Source organism: Coenobita brevimanus, chromosome 99 (genome assembly GCF_032717465.1).
Source record: "Coenobita brevimanus isolate Jiangsu-jjx chromosome 99, ASM3271746v2, whole genome shotgun sequence".
Taxonomy (NCBI): domain Eukaryota; kingdom Metazoa; phylum Arthropoda; class Malacostraca; order Decapoda; family Coenobitidae; genus Coenobita; species Coenobita brevimanus.
Window position 1 is genome coordinate 4,602,959 of NC_137052.1, and position 17,149 is coordinate 4,620,107.

The 17,149-nt window shown below is 42.2% G+C and overlaps 1 protein-coding gene across 1 annotated transcript in view; it reads left to right on the forward strand.

Annotated features, from left to right (window-relative positions):
* Positions 1–17,149, forward strand: part of LOC145414371 (muscle calcium channel subunit alpha-1-like) — a 1,622,725-nt gene that overhangs the window by 677,759 nt on the left and 927,817 nt on the right. The window contains exon 22 of the mRNA XM_080283905.1: positions 15,895–16,030. Within this exon, the coding sequence (XP_080140031.1) occupies positions 15,895–16,030 (136 nt within the window). The remainder of the gene's footprint in view (positions 1–15,894; positions 16,031–17,149) is intronic.

A 17,149-nucleotide genomic window follows, 5' to 3' on the forward strand; every position in this document is an offset into this window, starting at 1 on the left:
GGATTCCCAGTTTCTCCGTCTGGTAATGTATGACCTCCCTAATGAAATGGCGGTGGAATCAGTCTTTGAAGATCTGGGCTGTGAACCATGCCTTCAAAGAATGGTACTAGATGACAGGAAGGACATCCATCACCCCATGAAGACACTGAGGCTGCTTTGCACGGCCAACAATGCCGTTAGCATTGGCACAACACAAAGCAGATATCCGTTGCGTGGAGAGCTTGCGGCCAGGTACACGCTTCTCCGTCTCCTCGGCTAGAGTGTTCGTCGGCAAAGAGCGATAGAATAAACCAGTTTCGTCAGCGTTGTAGACTTGACCGAGAGTGAGGCCCTCCCTGTCGATCAAGCCCTTCACCTTGTGCTGAAACTCGTCAACTCCATCCTCGTTAGCGTCCAAATCTTCACCATGAGACTTACGTTTGGTAAGGCCATGCCGTAACTTAAACGCGAAGAGCCAACCCTCGGTTGCTTTGAAGTCTAGGGCGTCGTGAAGCCTGGTGAACTTCTCAGCAGCAGCCTTCAGCTCCATACCACGTACTATCACACCAGCAGCATGTTGCTGTCAATACCAAATCAACGTGGAGCGGTCGACTTCAGCAAACCTGGGAGTAATTTCACCTTCCTCTCCACATTGCGTTTGCTTCTCGACGAGAAGTCAGCCGTGTACTGCATGAGTTTGTCTTGGGATCTCTTAATATCAAACAAAGTAGATCGGTCCAGGTTAAACTCGCGGAGGATGCGTGAAGAAGACCACCCCGCATCTACTTTCTCCAATATCTCCCGCTTCTTCTCCAGAGTCAGCACCACTCTCTTCCTCTTCTCAGGTGGCGGGGACATCATCACACACACGAAGGAGAGGCACGAGAGCAGCAGGAGTGCCCGCAGCAGGTAAGGCATCACCACAAAAGCGAGCACATGGGCAGCCATGACGACGAGCGTTCACTCGTGATGATAGACAGGCAGAAAGTGGGGAGGATGCAGGGGCGCTTTAGCGGACGTTGGAGGAATGATGCGCCACAACAAAGCTGTCCCGCGCCCCGCGCGCCAAGTTCAAATTACGGGCGGGATTTTTTTTTTTTTTCCAGACCATTTTGGGAATATTGGATCCCGGAATGATTATGTCCGGTTAGTGGGGATGTTCGGATATTGGGCGTTCGGATATTAGAGGGATTTCTTATATATATATATATATATATATATATATATATATATATCTATACAGTATATATATATATATATATATATATATATATATATTAAGGATGTATCGGATGTCAGAATTTAAACATCCGCGGATGCGGATGTGAATGTGGTTATCATGTTTCTGTATCTTGCGGATGCGGATGCAGAGGCGGATGTCCGTTTCAAGAAACTGCGGATGCAGATGCAGATACGGATGTGAAACTATGACATCCTTGCGGATGTGGATGCGGATAATTTCAGGATAAATTGTTGCATAATCATTTAACTAAAGCTCGGCCCTTGGAGACAATTGCCTATCCCTTATCCCGGCCTTGGGAACTGATTTTTTCCTGCTCTTAAACTATTCATAATGAACTCAGCTGCTGTAAAAAATACAATGTTTTCAGACAGTGGTACTTTCAGCACCTGTCTTTAACTTACTGTGACACTTCCCTAGCCATAGTCTTCATAACACACACACATGCACACACACAGCCATACACACCAATATAAAAGCATTTTGATTTCCATTAACCCTGTTAGACACTACAAAGTACCAAGGTAAGTGTATTACGGTACCCATATGACTCTTATCGACTTGGTGGAGTTAGCCACAGCACTTTGGTCTTGTGCAGACCAGAGCACTATAGAATAACCACAAAATCATTGCCCTTATGACCATCTACCTTGGTAAACAGTAAACACAGCAAGCAAGTCGTATCACGGAAAAACACTAATGTTTTTGTTTATAACGAAGGCATTGTATTTAGTACATCCACCACATCCGCTTTGTGTCTCGTTCAAATGCGGATGCGGATGCAGATGCAGATGTTTATTAAAGTGCCATTGCGGATGCGGACGCGGATGCTGATGTATATTTTTACATAAGTGCAGATGCGGATGTTCCGTGGATGTGGATATCCGATACATCCCTAATATGTATACATCTATATCTATATCTATATATATATACTGTATATATATATATATATATATATATATATATATATAGTAAGAAGAGAGTGGATGAGGAATTTGGAAGGAATTTGAGTGTAAAGTGGAGGGACTGTAAGAAAATGTTCTGGAAAGAGGTGAAAAGAGTAAGACAGGGTGGAAGTGAAGTTAGCAGAAGAGTGAAAGATAAAAATGGTAGATTACTAGTGGAGAAGGGAGAAAAAGTGAGCAGATGGAGAGAACACTTTAAGGAATTGTTGAACATAGAGGATGGATGTAATGCGAGTATAAGTGGCTGGGGAATGGCTGGGAGAAGGAGGGAGGTGAGAAGACAGGAAGAAATCAGTAGGATAGAAGTTGTGGAAGCAATGAAGAAAGTTAAATCGGGGAAAGCCCCAGGAATTGATGGAGTGTGTGGTGAAATGCTGAAGCATGGGGTAGAGATAGTAGTAGAATGGATGTGGAAGATGTGCAAATTGGCCTGGGAGGAAGGTAGAGTCCCGGAGGATTGGAAGTCAGGTATAATTATTCCTTTGTACAAAGGAAAAAGGGAAAAAGAAGTGTGTGGTAATCATAGGGGCATTTGTCTTCTTAGTATAATAGGAAAAGTGTATGGTAGGATACTTATTGACAGAGTTAGAGAAAGAACAGAGAAATTAGTTGGAGAAGAACAGGGAGGCTTTAGGAAGGGAAGAGGTTGTGTAGATCAGATATTCATTCTTAGATCTTTAGTGGAAAAGTTTCTAGAGAAGGGAAAGAAGTTGTATGCGGCTTTCATGGATTTGGAGATGCATATGACAGGATGGATAGACAAGGATTGTGGAAAGTGTTAAGATTATATGAAGTAGATGGGAAGTAGTTGAATGCTGTGAAAAGTAAGTACGATGGTGTGAAGGCTGCAGTGCGTGTGGATAGTGAACTAAGTGAATTTTTCTCTTTGAAAGTTGGTTTGAAACAGGGATGTGTCATGTCTCCATGGTTGTTCAATCTGTACATGGATGGGGTAATAAAAGAGGTAAAAGGTAGGGTAGTGGATGTTGGAGTGGCCCTGGTGAGAGAGAATAGTGTTTGGAAACTCCCTGTGCTATTGTTTGCAGATGATACTGTGTTGTTGAGTGAAGACGAAGGGGAGCTGCAAGGCTTGGTGGATGAGTTTGGGAGAGTGTGTAAGAAACAGAATCTAAAGGTGAATGTAGGGAAGAGTAAAGTGATGGTCTTTGAGAGAGGTGAAGTCAGTGAATGTACAGTGAGGTTGAATTGTGAGGAATTGGAAAATGTGAGTACGTTTAAGTACTTGGGTAGTGTGATGAGTAAGGATGGAGGTTTGGAGGGTGAAGTGCTTGAAAGGGTACAGCAGGGAAGAAAGGTTGCTGGTTCTTTGAAAGCAGTGATAAGAAACATAGAAGTGAGCATGGAAGTGAAAAAGTTACTACATGACAGTATTGTTATACCAACTCTAACGTATGGAAGTGAAGCTTGGACGTTGTTGGAGGGACACAAGTCAAGAGTGAGAGCAGTGGAAATGAGTTATTTAAGAGGAGCCTGTGGAGTCACATGGAGAGACAGGCTGACGAATGAGGATATAAAGGAGCGTTGTGGTTTGGATGTGGATGTGATAGGAAGCGTTATGAGGAACACACTGAGGTGGTTTGGCCATGTGGAGAGGATGGAGGGTGAAAGACTGACGAAGAGAGTGTATGTGAGTGAGGTGGAGGGGGAAAGAGGGAGGGGGAGGCCGAGGATGAGATGGAGGGATGGGGTGGAGAGGTATATGAGAGAGGGGGGAGTGAGCTGGGAGCAGGGCAGTGAAATGGCGGGAGACAGGGCGACTTGGAAGCAATTTGTTTGTGACCACCCGAAATGGGATTGAGGCGTCTGGCAATAGATAGATAGATAGATATACACTATGTATATATATATATATATATATATATATATTTATGTATATATATACTGTAAAGTAATCCCTCTAATATCCGAATGCCCAGTATCCGAACATCCCCACTAACCGGACATAATCTTCCCGGGATCCAATATTCCCAAAATGGGCCAAAAACCGCAATTTTTTTTTTTTAAATCTGGCTTTTTTCCCTCCCGTAATTTGAAATTGCTGCTTGGCGCCGAACAGCTGTTACACCATGGTCCCTTCACCCCTTTCTTCCTCCCCCTCTCCCCTCCCCTGTTAGGGTTGCCATTTGGTATTTTTCATTACAAATTGTAGGCCAATTTGGTAATGAAAAATTCGTTTGGTAATGAATCAGAATAATGCATTACCAAATGGATTTTTCACATGTATGAGGATACACAGGATGGAGATGGTGGATTGTTTGCTCTCTCTGATTAATCTGGTACCCTACATAGCGTGAAAATAATCAACATGGTGTTAATTATAAGGAGAGTGATTACATGTATTTCCACTTGTATATATAATTAGTGAAGAATAGATGCTAGCTTTACGAATTTGGTAATGAAAAGTTAAATTTGGTAATGAAAGTTGAGGAGATTGGTAATGTGGCCGTTGCGATCTGGCAACTCTGTTACCCCGCAATCATCAACAGTCACAGCCAAACTCCGATCGAGAGCAGATGCTTATAGCAGTGCAAGCCACAGATGCTTGTTTTTTGTGAATAAACAGTGAATAAACTGCAATACCTCACCACAAGAACACACGGGAATTTACAGTGTTGTGTGGTGTTAAGAAATTAGAATTTAGAGTGCAGAGGATTAACTGTGGACTGCAAACTGGCGGTTCAAACCAGTCCAGGAGCCAGGACTTGTAAGTACCCAGAATGTGTAATATTGTATAAAATCACCTTTAAAACCTCATTTTATGGTTCTTTTGCATTTATTTCAGTCTTTTATGTCCCTTGTTGGTGTGATTTGGGTCTTAAATAGGTGCAATGCATGTCCAGAGGGAGTTGTATGTGTTTTTCTGAGTTAGGGTCCATAAGTACAAGTCCAGGAGGCTAGGGCCCAATATCCAGACAGGATCACTATCCGGCCATGCCTTTGGCTCTATTACGTTGGATATTGGAGGGATTACCTATATCTATCTATCTATCGCCAGACGCCTCAATCCCGTTTGGGGTGGCCACAAACAAATCGCCTCCAAGTCGCCCTGTCCCCCGCCATTTCACTCCCCTGCTCCCAACTCACACCTCCCTCTCTCATATACCTCTCCACCCCATCTCTCCATCTCATCCTCGGCCTCCCCCTCCCTCTTTCCCCCTCCACCTCACTCACATACACTCTCTTCGTCAGTCTTTCACCCTCCATCCTCTCCACATGGCCAAACCACCTCAGTGTGTTCCTCATAACGCTTCCTATCACATCCACATCAACACCACAGCGCTCCTTTATATCCTCATTTGTCAGCCTGTCTCTCCATGTGACTCCACAGGCTCCTCTTAAATAACTCATTTCCACTGCTCTCACTCTTGACTTGTGTCCTTCCAACAACGTCCAAGCTTCACTTCCGTAAGTTAGAGTTGGTATCACAATACTGTCATGTAGTAACTTTTTCACTTCCATGCTTGCTTCCCTGTTTCTTATCACTGCTTTCAAAGAACCAGCAACCTTTCTTCCCTGCTGTACCCTTTCAAGCACTTCACCCTCCAAACCTCCATCCTTACTCATCACACTACCCAAGTACTTAAACGTACTCACATTTTCCAATTCCTCACCATCCAACCTCGCAGTACATTCATTGACTTCACCTCTCTCAAAGACCATCACTTTACTCTTCCCTACATTCACCTTTAGATTCCGTTTCTTACACACTCTCTCAAACTCATCCATCAAGCCTTGCAGCTCCCCTTTGTCTTCACTGAACAACACAGTATCATCTTCAAACAACAGTACAGGGAGTTTCCAAACACTATCCTCTCTCACCAGGGCCACTCCAACATCCACTACCCTACCTTGTACCTCTTTTATTACCCCATTCATGTACAGATTGAACAACCATGGAGACATGACACATCCCTGTTTCAAACCAACTTTCAAAGAGAAAAATTCACTTAGTTCATCATCCACACGCACTGCAGCCTTCGCACCATCGTACATACTCTTCACAGCATTCAACAACTTCCCATCTACTCCATATCTTCTTAACACTTTCCACAATCCTTGTCTATCCACCCTGTCATATGGTTTCTCCAAATCCATGAAAGCCGCATACAACATCTTTCCCTTCTCTAGAAACTTTTCCACTAAAGATCTAAGAATGAATATCTGATCTACACAACCTCTTCCCTTCCTAAAGCCTCCCTGTTCTTCTCCAACTAATTTCTCTGTTCTTTCTCTAACTCTGTCAATAAGTATCCTACCATACACTTTTCCTATTATACTAAGAAGACAAATGCCCCTATGATTACCACAAACTTCTTTTATATATATATATATATGAGGCGTCTAGAGCCACAGGGGCATCCCCGCCAATATACTGGTTTTGAGTTAGGTAGGGGAGACAATCGCTTAACCCTCTTTTCAGTGATAGCACTGGTTGCCATACAAGATTCAACCTTTTGGACTGTGGTAGAAGGGCTCAAAGTCACGTGGTTTTGTCCACGCTGTGGGGCGAGCAAATCACAGCCAGGCAGGCATCCACACCACACAGCCCAAACCAATCAGCATTCTCGCTCTCTGCCACTCCCCCAGAGCAGCCAATCAGTGAGCGTATGAGGCTTCCCTCTCGTGTTTACTCAGGCGTGAAATTATTATGTACTGGATTTTTACTCCATTTATAGTACATTACTGATGACAAGATGAGCTGTTGTTATTGAGCTTGAAGGGGGGGGTGACAAGATGAGCTCATTACGTAGTGACAGTGAAGAGATGGTGCCTATAAACTCTCGTAAGCGTCAGAACTGTGTGGAAAAGTGGAAAAAGGTAGAAAGGAAGAGGAAGAGAGACACTGGTGAGATGTATACGTCTGAGAGGCGAAGAGTAATGGCTGCAAAAAGTGTTGGTCCTGCTTGCTCATGTTACCGCAAGTGTTATGATGTGGTAGGGAGGGACATCATTGAAGAGATATTCAAAAATTATTTGGGTTTAGGGAATCATGATCTACAAACAGCATATTTAGCTAATCATGTGTTGTCCCAAGATGTGAAGAGAAACCGCATTAAAGACAGGCCAAGCAAAGTTCTGAGAATACTGCGGTATGTTGTGAAGAAAAACAACAAAGAAATAGAGGTTTGCTGGACTGCTTTCTTGAACATGCATGGTGTGACTGTCAAGAGGGTGAGAAATGCGATGGATAAGGCTATGAGTTCTGGTGCAATAATTCCTGACCAAAGAGGAAGACATCAGCCAGGGAATAAGACAGAGGAGTATAAGAAAGACTTTTAGTGAAAGAACACATACGAACTTTGCGCACTGTTTCCAGTCACTACTCGAGGGCCAAGAGTCCTCACAGGAAATACCTACCCCCTGGATTAAACAAGAAAGTGCTGAATGACATGTACAAAGAGTGGATGATTAATGAGGTGAAATTTTGGCTTTATGAAAACATCTTTGATACAAACTTTAACATAGGTTTCGAGCCCCCCAAAAAGTGATTCATGTAATAAGTATGATGAAATTGAAATGAAACTTCGTGATCTCGACCGTGTGGCAGATGAGGAAGAGATTAGTGCCCTGAATGTTGAAAAAACTGTTCACAAGGGAAGGGCTAATGAGGGGCAGAGACTTTTGAAAGCTATAGCAGGTGAACCAAATAAGCCCCACGTTGCTGTGATCTGCATGGACCTCCAGCAGACCCTTCCCACCCCCAAACTCTCAACTGGCCTGCAATACTATAAGTGCAAAATGTGGACTTATAACTTTGATGTGCATAACATAAAAGAAAAGCAAGCAACTATGTATGTTTGGAATCAGAGTTTGGGTAATCGGGGATCCTGTGAAGTGGCTTCCTGTTTTAATCATTACGTGAACCATGTTCTTGATCCAAACATCACCAAGCTAGTAGTGTTTTCAGATAACTGCCCTGGACAAAATAAGAACAAGAATGTGATCTTGTCCTGCTTACGCAATGTGCATTCTGGCCGCTTCATTAATATCAAGCATTATTTCATGGTTCCAGGCCATTCTTACCTGCCCTTTGATAGGGATTTTGGGGTGATTGAAGTTAAGTTACGTCCAGTTCCTGTGTACACAATCAAGCATTATGTTGAACTAATTAAAAAGGCAAACATAATTCATCCTTTCCAAGTAGCTGACATGAAAAGAGAGGATTTTAAGGACTACGATGCCTTACAAAGTAGTGTATCGTGGGCTGGAATGAAGGATGCTGGCTTTCTTAATGCAAGGGTTCTGCTGTACTCAGACTCATTCAAGGGAGGTTTTGAGATCCAAGAAGACTATGGTGGGCTGGTTTCTGTTAAAGTGTCTCTGGAGAAAAAGAAGGATAGGGGAAAACTCAATTTGGCAAACATCCAACTCCAACCCAAGTACCCAGAACCAGTGCTTATCGCTAAGGAAAAACTTGCCGACCTGAAAACGCTCATGACCTATGTCCCCCCTGAGCACGGGCAGTTCTTTCGAGACCTTATTGACGAACAAGAAAGAGCACACACAAACGCAGCAAAGGAGTCAACAGGTGGAAGAAAGAAAAGAGGAGCGGGGAGGGGGCGTGGCACTGAGGAGGCAGAGTTGGATGTCAATCTCCTAGATGAGGACCCCACCATTCAACCCCCCACTGCCCCTCCTCAATTTACTTAAGCACTACACTTTTTTTCTTTTTTGGAGTGTTATTATTTCAATCTACTGTATTATGCCAGAGGAAAAATAATAATTGCATTGATTTCAGTTTTAGTTGTAAAAGACGTGAAATTACAGTAATAATTTTTCGTTTATTAATATTAAGTTAACTGGAATCTTCAGTTAATAAAGTTTTGTACATTAATACATTCTTTGATGTTTTTTCTGGCATGTTTTTAAATCCCTAGAATATGTTATTATGCCCACTTATAAATTGGGGGTTTGGTTTACAGCACATTTTGCGGTTATAGTTATTATTTTTTTTGTTTTTTCTCCTTTACATGTACAGCATAGGCGCTGATGATCATTTTGATGTATAAAATATTTGTTTATTGCCTTTTGGTTATGACGTTTCCATAAACATAACTTTAAAGCTTCATAACTCAAAAGTACATTTTGGCGCCGATGCCCCTTTGGTTCTAGACGCCTCATATATATATATATATATATACTGTATATATATATATATATATATATATATATATATATATATATATTTATCATCATCATCATCAGCCATTACAAGTGCACTGCTGAACAAACCAACCTTCTCTACGAATTCCTTGACTGAGCCAATCTTTGCCACATTTTCCCTGCAAATTTCTCTGTTTCATCTCCACCTCTTGTTTGCCCTTTTTCTGCTACGCTTACAATCTCTTGGTGTCCAGTCAGTCAACCTCTTGCTCCATCGGTTATCCCTTATTCATGTTACATGGCCTGCCCACCTCCATTTCTGTTCTTTTGTAACTTCTATAATATCGTTGTCTTTAGTCTGCTCTCTCACCCAAGTTGATCTTTTCCTGTCTCTTAAAGATATTCCCAACATTGACCTTTCCTTTGCTCTCTGAGATCGAATTAATTTATTTTCCATCGATTTTGTCAGTTCCAGGTCTCACAACCATACGTCATAGCTGGAATTATACATTCGTTATATACTTTTCGCTTCATACAAAGTAGCAAGCTACTGTTCATAATGTCTCTTTATTTACCGAAAGCTTTCCATCCAACTGTAATGCGTCTTTTTATTTCGCTGTCATTATCTTTCGTTAATTTTAGTATTTGTCCCAAGTAATTGTACTCCTCAACTTCTTCAAGATTTTCTCCGCTTATTCTGATGACGCTCTTTGGTGTTTGTGGATAAAACATTAGTTTTACTTTGGTTCATCTTTAGCCCTACTGTGAGGCTTTCTCTGTTCAGGTCATTTAACATTTCTTGCAGTGTTTCTGCTGATTCCGAGATTAGGACAATGTCATCTGCAAATCTTAAATGGTTTAACTTTTCTCTGTCTATGTTTACGTCTTTGTTTTCCCAGTCTAGCTTTCTGAAAATACTTTCAAGGCTTGCTGTAAATAATTTTGGTAAAATTGTATCTCCCTGATGCATGCCCTTCTCAGCCTTAATTTTTTCTTAGTCGTTATGTAATTTAACTGTAGCAGTTCCCTCTTTATATATGTTTTTGAGCAGTTTTACAATGTTCTCATTCACTCCTTGTTCTTGCAATGATTTTATAATTTCTGTGTGCTCCACTGAGTTGAAAGCCTTTTCGTAATCATCAAACCCTAAGCACAGTGGTTTATTATATTCTGTAGCTTTCTGAGTTAGCTAATTCACTGTGTGTAGATGATCAGTAGTCGAATACCCTCCTTGAAGCCCGCCTCGTGTGACAGTTGAACAGTTTCCTGCTGCACTCATTCCACTTGTGAAGCTTGTTCGCCCTCTGGGAAGCCGGTGAAGGAGTTAATGCACTTCGGCCACAGCTTCCACCACACACTGTTCATGGTGGGCTGGCTAACTTCCACCACACAGCAGTGATGTTCTCTTATATTGTAGCCTTTCCAGAAGGATTGCACTGTTGTCTTGTCATTGCTCTCACAGGCCCTCACCAACTATTGCATAGTGCGGCAGAAGTAATAAGCCTTAAACGTGGCGATTACCCCCTGGTCCATTGGCTGCAACAAGGACATCGTGTTGGGGGGCAGGAACACCACTTCTGCGTTGCTTGCCCAGTCCTTCATTGTAGGAGGGTGGTTAGGCGCGTTGTCCACCACCACGAGAAATCTGTTTGCCAAATTTTCCCTCGAGGCATACTTCTTGAGAACACGAGAGAGTTAGGAGTGGAAATATGACAAACAGATAGTGGAAGTCAGCCAAGCCTTCTTGTTGGACTTCCAAATCACCCCTAAATTTTCCTTAACCTTCCCCATACCCACTAATTTATTTCAAAACCCACCCCCAAAACCCGACAAATTTTTTACTTTTTTGGGGGGCCTCAAACCTCTGCTTTTGGTGAGAAACAATGGAAAATCACCAAGAAATTGCTCACCTAAGGTTAGAAATGGTCTAGACAGTGACCCTCTGAACACCTGATAGTGTGTTCTCTGTAGCCATGCTGCTACTGTCTCGTTTTATATGGTAGGGGTAACTATTGGGAACCACTCAAAATACTTAGATATTTTATTAATTTGGTACAAATTTACATGTAGTACAAGAATATATTGGATTTCACACAAAGGTATTGGTGATATAAGCATTGTTTCATTCACAGACACATGAAAATTGCCGAATTCTTGCACAATTGACTCATTATGACTGTTGTTTAACTTACATTCAGTTTTTCAATTTACATTATACTTTTCCACAAACATTATACCAGTTTCCACTTTATATAACTTACCACCTATTTACAGGCCTTACCATTATAGTGAGCATCACATTACAGTACTGCATATTTACAGGCTTTTGCTATTATAGTGAGCCTAGCATTATCTCAAGCACACATAGTATCAGTAATGTACTAATTGTACTAAGGTGTGCTAGAGGAAGGTGTCCCGTGTATATGTACCAAAAGTCACGCGCGAAATTTGAAAAATGTACAAACGACGGACCTTGCAATAGCAAAATGTACATCATATGCCTTTGGGACTGAGCGTGAAAAAAAGTTGTGACATGCATTGTATGTCATTGGTACAGGGCGGGTTAACATACCCCACCAGAGCCCTGGGGTTCTCGAAGTGGTAGACAAGGAGCAGCTTCAACCTGAGGTCACCCTTGGCGTTGCCCCCCAGTGGCAGTGTAAGCTGGTCCTTTGAGGCCTTGAACCATGGTGTAGACTTTTCCTCTGGTGCAAGGAATGTCTTTGAGGACATTCTCTTCCAAAAGAGGCCAGTCTTGTCAAAATTTAACACTGGTTTTGCACTGTAGCCACCCTCTGCGATGATGCACTTCTGCTCCTCAGGGAACACTGCTGCTGCCACCGTATCTGTACTTGCTGCCTCACCTTACATCTTCACATGGTGCAGGCTTGCCTGCCTCTTGAAATAGTCAAACTACCCATGGCTAGCCTTAAATGTTTCACTGTCATCAAGATTCCACCTCACCTATATTTCCTCCCACAGTGAGAGAGCTTTGGTGCGCATGATAGCCTGACTCATGGGCACCTTCCTCCTGTTCTGGTCTTCCACCCACGTGTGGAGCATCTGCTCCAGCTCCTCCATTGGAGGCTGTCTATGGCGGGTGATACGGAAGATGGATAAGGTTGTAGCCTCCCCAGTGGCAGCGTTGGTGGCCTCCCTCTTCTTGGTAATGGTGGAGACAGTCAACTGGGCCAGGTTGAGAGCCAAGGCAATGGCAAATGGTCCCTTACCTCTGTTGTTGCGCTTAAGAATATCTAGTTTCACTTCCAGTGACAGAGTTTTATGAGCATGCTTAGCGGGAACATCGCCAGCACCAACATTAACAGGCCGCCTACCACCCCAGCCAGGGTCACAACTACCACCACTAGCACCAACATGTGCAGCGCCCTTACCAGATATGATCACACTTATTTAGGCCAAAATTCACACCAAATCACACTCCACACATGATTAGTATCGCTGCCTTACTCACAGGACTGCTGGGACACAGTTATGATGCATTATGATACAGCTGGCGTAATGTTGATGATGCAACACGATATGGGGTAGGTGAGTGTAAGAGAGTTCCTTACTCAGAGACGGCCTGTGCATGAAGAGTGATATGGGTGAGTGCGGGGTGAGCAATGGCTGTAGGGGCTGTGTGAACATTTCTGTACATCCTGGGAGGCAGGCAGGCTCAGCTGGCTGCGGGAACATGCGTAATTCAAAATTTTGGCCCATCACTCGTGATGAGATCTCAGAGGACCTATCGTTAAACCGGGGCATGGCCATCATCAAGCAGGTTATGATGGTATTTCCACCCCCATCCCAAAGCCGGAGTATCACACCTAGGGATATCGTATCTTGGGGTATACCTGTATACGGACTAACTCATAGTACAGTAAGCCCTCAATATAATGGACTAATTGGGGTCCAAACCAACCCGAAAAATGTGAAATTCCGATAAAAGCAACATCTGGACTTTCCCCTGTTATTCTGGACTTTTTCCAATATATCAGACATTAGTCCAGATCTCCTGAACGTTTTTTAAACTGTTTTGACTACCTTTGTGGTACTGTACTGTGTTATAACGTCACTACATTAATCAAATGGCTTAATATATCTAATAATACTGTACTGAACACTGATAAACATGTCTTTCATTTACCTTATTGTAGTGAACATAGCTGAAATGGTCAGACAGTCTGGACTGCTTCTGGCTTTATCGGACTTTTTCCGATATATAGGAATTTAGTCCAGTAGCTCCTCGAGTCCAATAAAAGTGAATTCCAGTCTATTGAAGTCCGTTATATCGAGGTTTTAATTTAAATTGCTGAGTCTGTATATATATGGACACAATTTTTCACACATTCGCATAAAATTATTTGAATCTGCCCTTAGTTTGTAACAAAAAATGGGATGACAGACACCCTCCCCTTCCATGCCTTATACCAATATAATATAAAAAGAAAGTGAATGTGAAAATACGTAGAATTAACACGGAACCTCAACTTCCCATCATCATAGTTTCAACTGTGGCCACATTACATACACCAGGGTGCATTTCCATAGTACAAATACTCCATGCATCCACCTACTCTACACCAAAATAGGCTATCTGTCCACATCAGCTGCTGACGGTATCTGAAAGTAGCCATCTGATGCAAATCTGGGTCATGCCGCGCTGCCAAGGATATTGTGCTTACTCCTGACTTCCACTCAAAGTTGGAGAACTTCCAAGTGATGAACTAACGATAGTGATGCATAAATAGTGTGTATAATGAAAGTACTATAAATAAATGTAAGTATTTAGAAATAAGTCATAAAACCAAGTAATGTAAGGAAAATGACTTAAGAAATTTGTGATTTACCGTAGCTAATGTGACTGTGTGCAACATGAAAGTTTATAATGCCTTATGTGAGTGTTTATAGTTCCTTACACTAATAAAAAAAAAAAAGAATGTGAAAACACAGTATGTAAAATTAGCACCGAACCCCAATTCCCCTTCAGCATAGTTTTGATTGTAGCCGCATTACCTAAACAAGGTTGCATTTTTTTTTACTACAAGTACTACTTGTATTCTCCCACTTCACACCAAATTGAACTATCTCTCCACATCAACCTCTGGTGTATCTGAAAGTAGCCATCTGATGCAAATCTGGGCGTGCTGGACCAAAACACCTGTTTTCAGGTGGAAAACAGCGCAGGTGAGCACTTTTACTCTCAGTAGGCATATTTTTACCACCTTTCATGTCTATTCATGGAAAAAAAAGAAAGTTGAAAATGGCCAGCATTCTAGGTCACTTTGCCTCCCACACCCTCAGCACTGGGGGCCAAAAAGCCAACAAAGGCCCTGGCATGGAACAGGTTAAACATTTTAAGAACGGACGAACATCAGCAGATGATGATGCACATTCTAGTCGCTCTTCCATCAGTTCAGCTTCTAACAATGTGGCCAGAGTTCGTGCAACTATCCTTGAAGATCACAGGAAGATAATCCATGATGTTTGTGACGTTGTTAGCCTATCGTATGGAACTTGTGAAAACATTTTGTCTGGCGACGTGGGATGAAAATGCCCAGACAAGTGTGGCACAAACAGATGGGTGCTTCACCATGCCAATGCACCCGTGCACACATCCATTGTTGTTCAGCAGTTTTCGGCATAAAAATACATGACGTTGGCCCCCCCCCCTCCCGATTCACCAGAATTGGCCTCCTGTGATTTTTTACATCTTTCCAGAAAGGAAAATCCAGCTGAAAGGAATAAGATTTGATACCAGTGAGGAGATCCAGGAAAAATTCCTATAAGATCCTGAAGAAGCTGATGCTCGAGGACTTCCAAAATGCATTTCATTCATGGGAGGAGTGCTGGGATCGATGTCAGCTTGCCCAAGGAGACAGCTTTGAAGGGAATGGTGGTGATTAGGACTTGACATAAGTTTTTTTCCTTCTTTAGTCAAATTTTGGAAGCTTTTGGGTAGCACCTCTTATTTCCCCCCGTGAGAATGTATGAAAATGATCATAATTGGTTACAAAAGAGGTTTCCAAAGCATTGGTTTTTCACTGGATGGAAAAAGATGTATCCAGATGGTTGGTTATCATCATGTACAGCTTTTATAGTTTTGTTCATAACTTCTTGTAGTGCACTGTACTTTCTCTCTCATTTTTTTTTCCCCCATGAGTTTTGCCAAAGATAACTATTTTCTGGGCATAGCACAGTTGGATAACCATTTAGTATACATATTTAGTACTTCTACATTTCTGTTGTTTACTCTTGCAAAGTACCATACATAGCAGAATCTTTTTGCACTTGAGCCACATTAGTCTCACATACGGTATATTAAATCCAGTAATACTGTATAAATTATGATAGTTTTGCTGCACTTCGTGTCATTAGAATTTTCTTTCATGATGTATCATTATGCTTTCTTTTTGAATAGGCACATTTACCTTCTTAGTAAAATGTCACCTTTATGACCTACACACCAACTGTGTAGAGTGTGTGTGGACTATGTTACTCTGTGAGTTGCTGACTGAATCCAGCTATAGTTCTGACTGTAGTCCCACTTATTGCCTCAACACTCTGGCTGGTGTGTTGCAGAAGAAGAGGAAGAGTGTGATGGGGAGGACCGCCCCCAGGGAATGCGGCCTCGCCGAACCTCGCAACTTAGCACAGCCAACAAAATCAAGCCTTTGCCCCCGTACTCCAGCTTTTTTATTTTCTCCCACACCAACAGGTATGTGTGTGTGTGCCGCAGATCTTAAGGCACATGCTGTACTACCACGCTATTGTCTCGTCTCTTAATTTTTTCTTTTGCTCCTCTCTTTGTGGCTTATGATTTCTCAGCTGGAGTCATTGTGGTACTTATGGTGAGAAAAATAAGGATTGCTCATTTCGATGTTGGCCTTATAAATTAAGACTTACTTTTGCCAAAGAAATTAATTGTATCATTATCATCCCACCTCCTTTTTTCCTCATCCTCTAAGGGATGAGTAAATGTATAAAACTCAGGCAAAAGTATTGTTGTGGATATGTTCCTGTCTGCCACCATGACTACCCACATTGACTAGCAGTTACCCTATCAACAGGACTTTGAAGGACGGCAGTAGCAGATATTGTTCTTACCAGAGGCATCTACAACTAACCCTTGTCTCTTGTCCTTCATCACTGTTGCTTTGTGTGGCAGAACTCTCAAGAGCATATTCTCCATCATTCTTCATTCTAGAGGGGGACTACGAAGAGACTGAGGGAGAGGATGGAGAGATGGTTCCTGTCTCAAGATCTCCTCAAAATGACAGCAGCCCTACTAAAGCTCAGCCCATTCCAAAATACTCCTCTTTCTTCATTTTTAGCCATACCAACAGGTGATCTTAGAGTCCTCTTTACCTCTGTAACATCTATCAGTTGTAAACTACTGCTCCTTCTGTAATTTTTGTTCTATTGACTGTGATATTTTGTGTGCTCATGTGATGAGTGTTCTGTGTGGTAAACCAAAGAACCTTTCTTGAAAGGGCATATCCGAGATATGTTCTCCACATTGCTTGAGTGGATATTCAAGATGGTATTTATATTTGTGTGCATTCTTGTAAAAAGATACTATATATAACACCTGCATATATATTGCACTAAGCTTAGGAGTTAACACTTTCCCGGTCCGACCCCCCTGTTGCCAGCAAAACCTCCGGATTTCCCCCCATCCCACTCTCCCTCCCTCTTCCCCTGCTGTGTGCTCAAGTTTTTTCTTTTCCAATCATTTTTTCACCCCAAAATATTTAGATTAGCGGATTTGTTCTAATATGGTTAGAAAGATGAGACTTTGTAGAATAAGATGAAAAAAAAAAGAAAGTAATGTTGC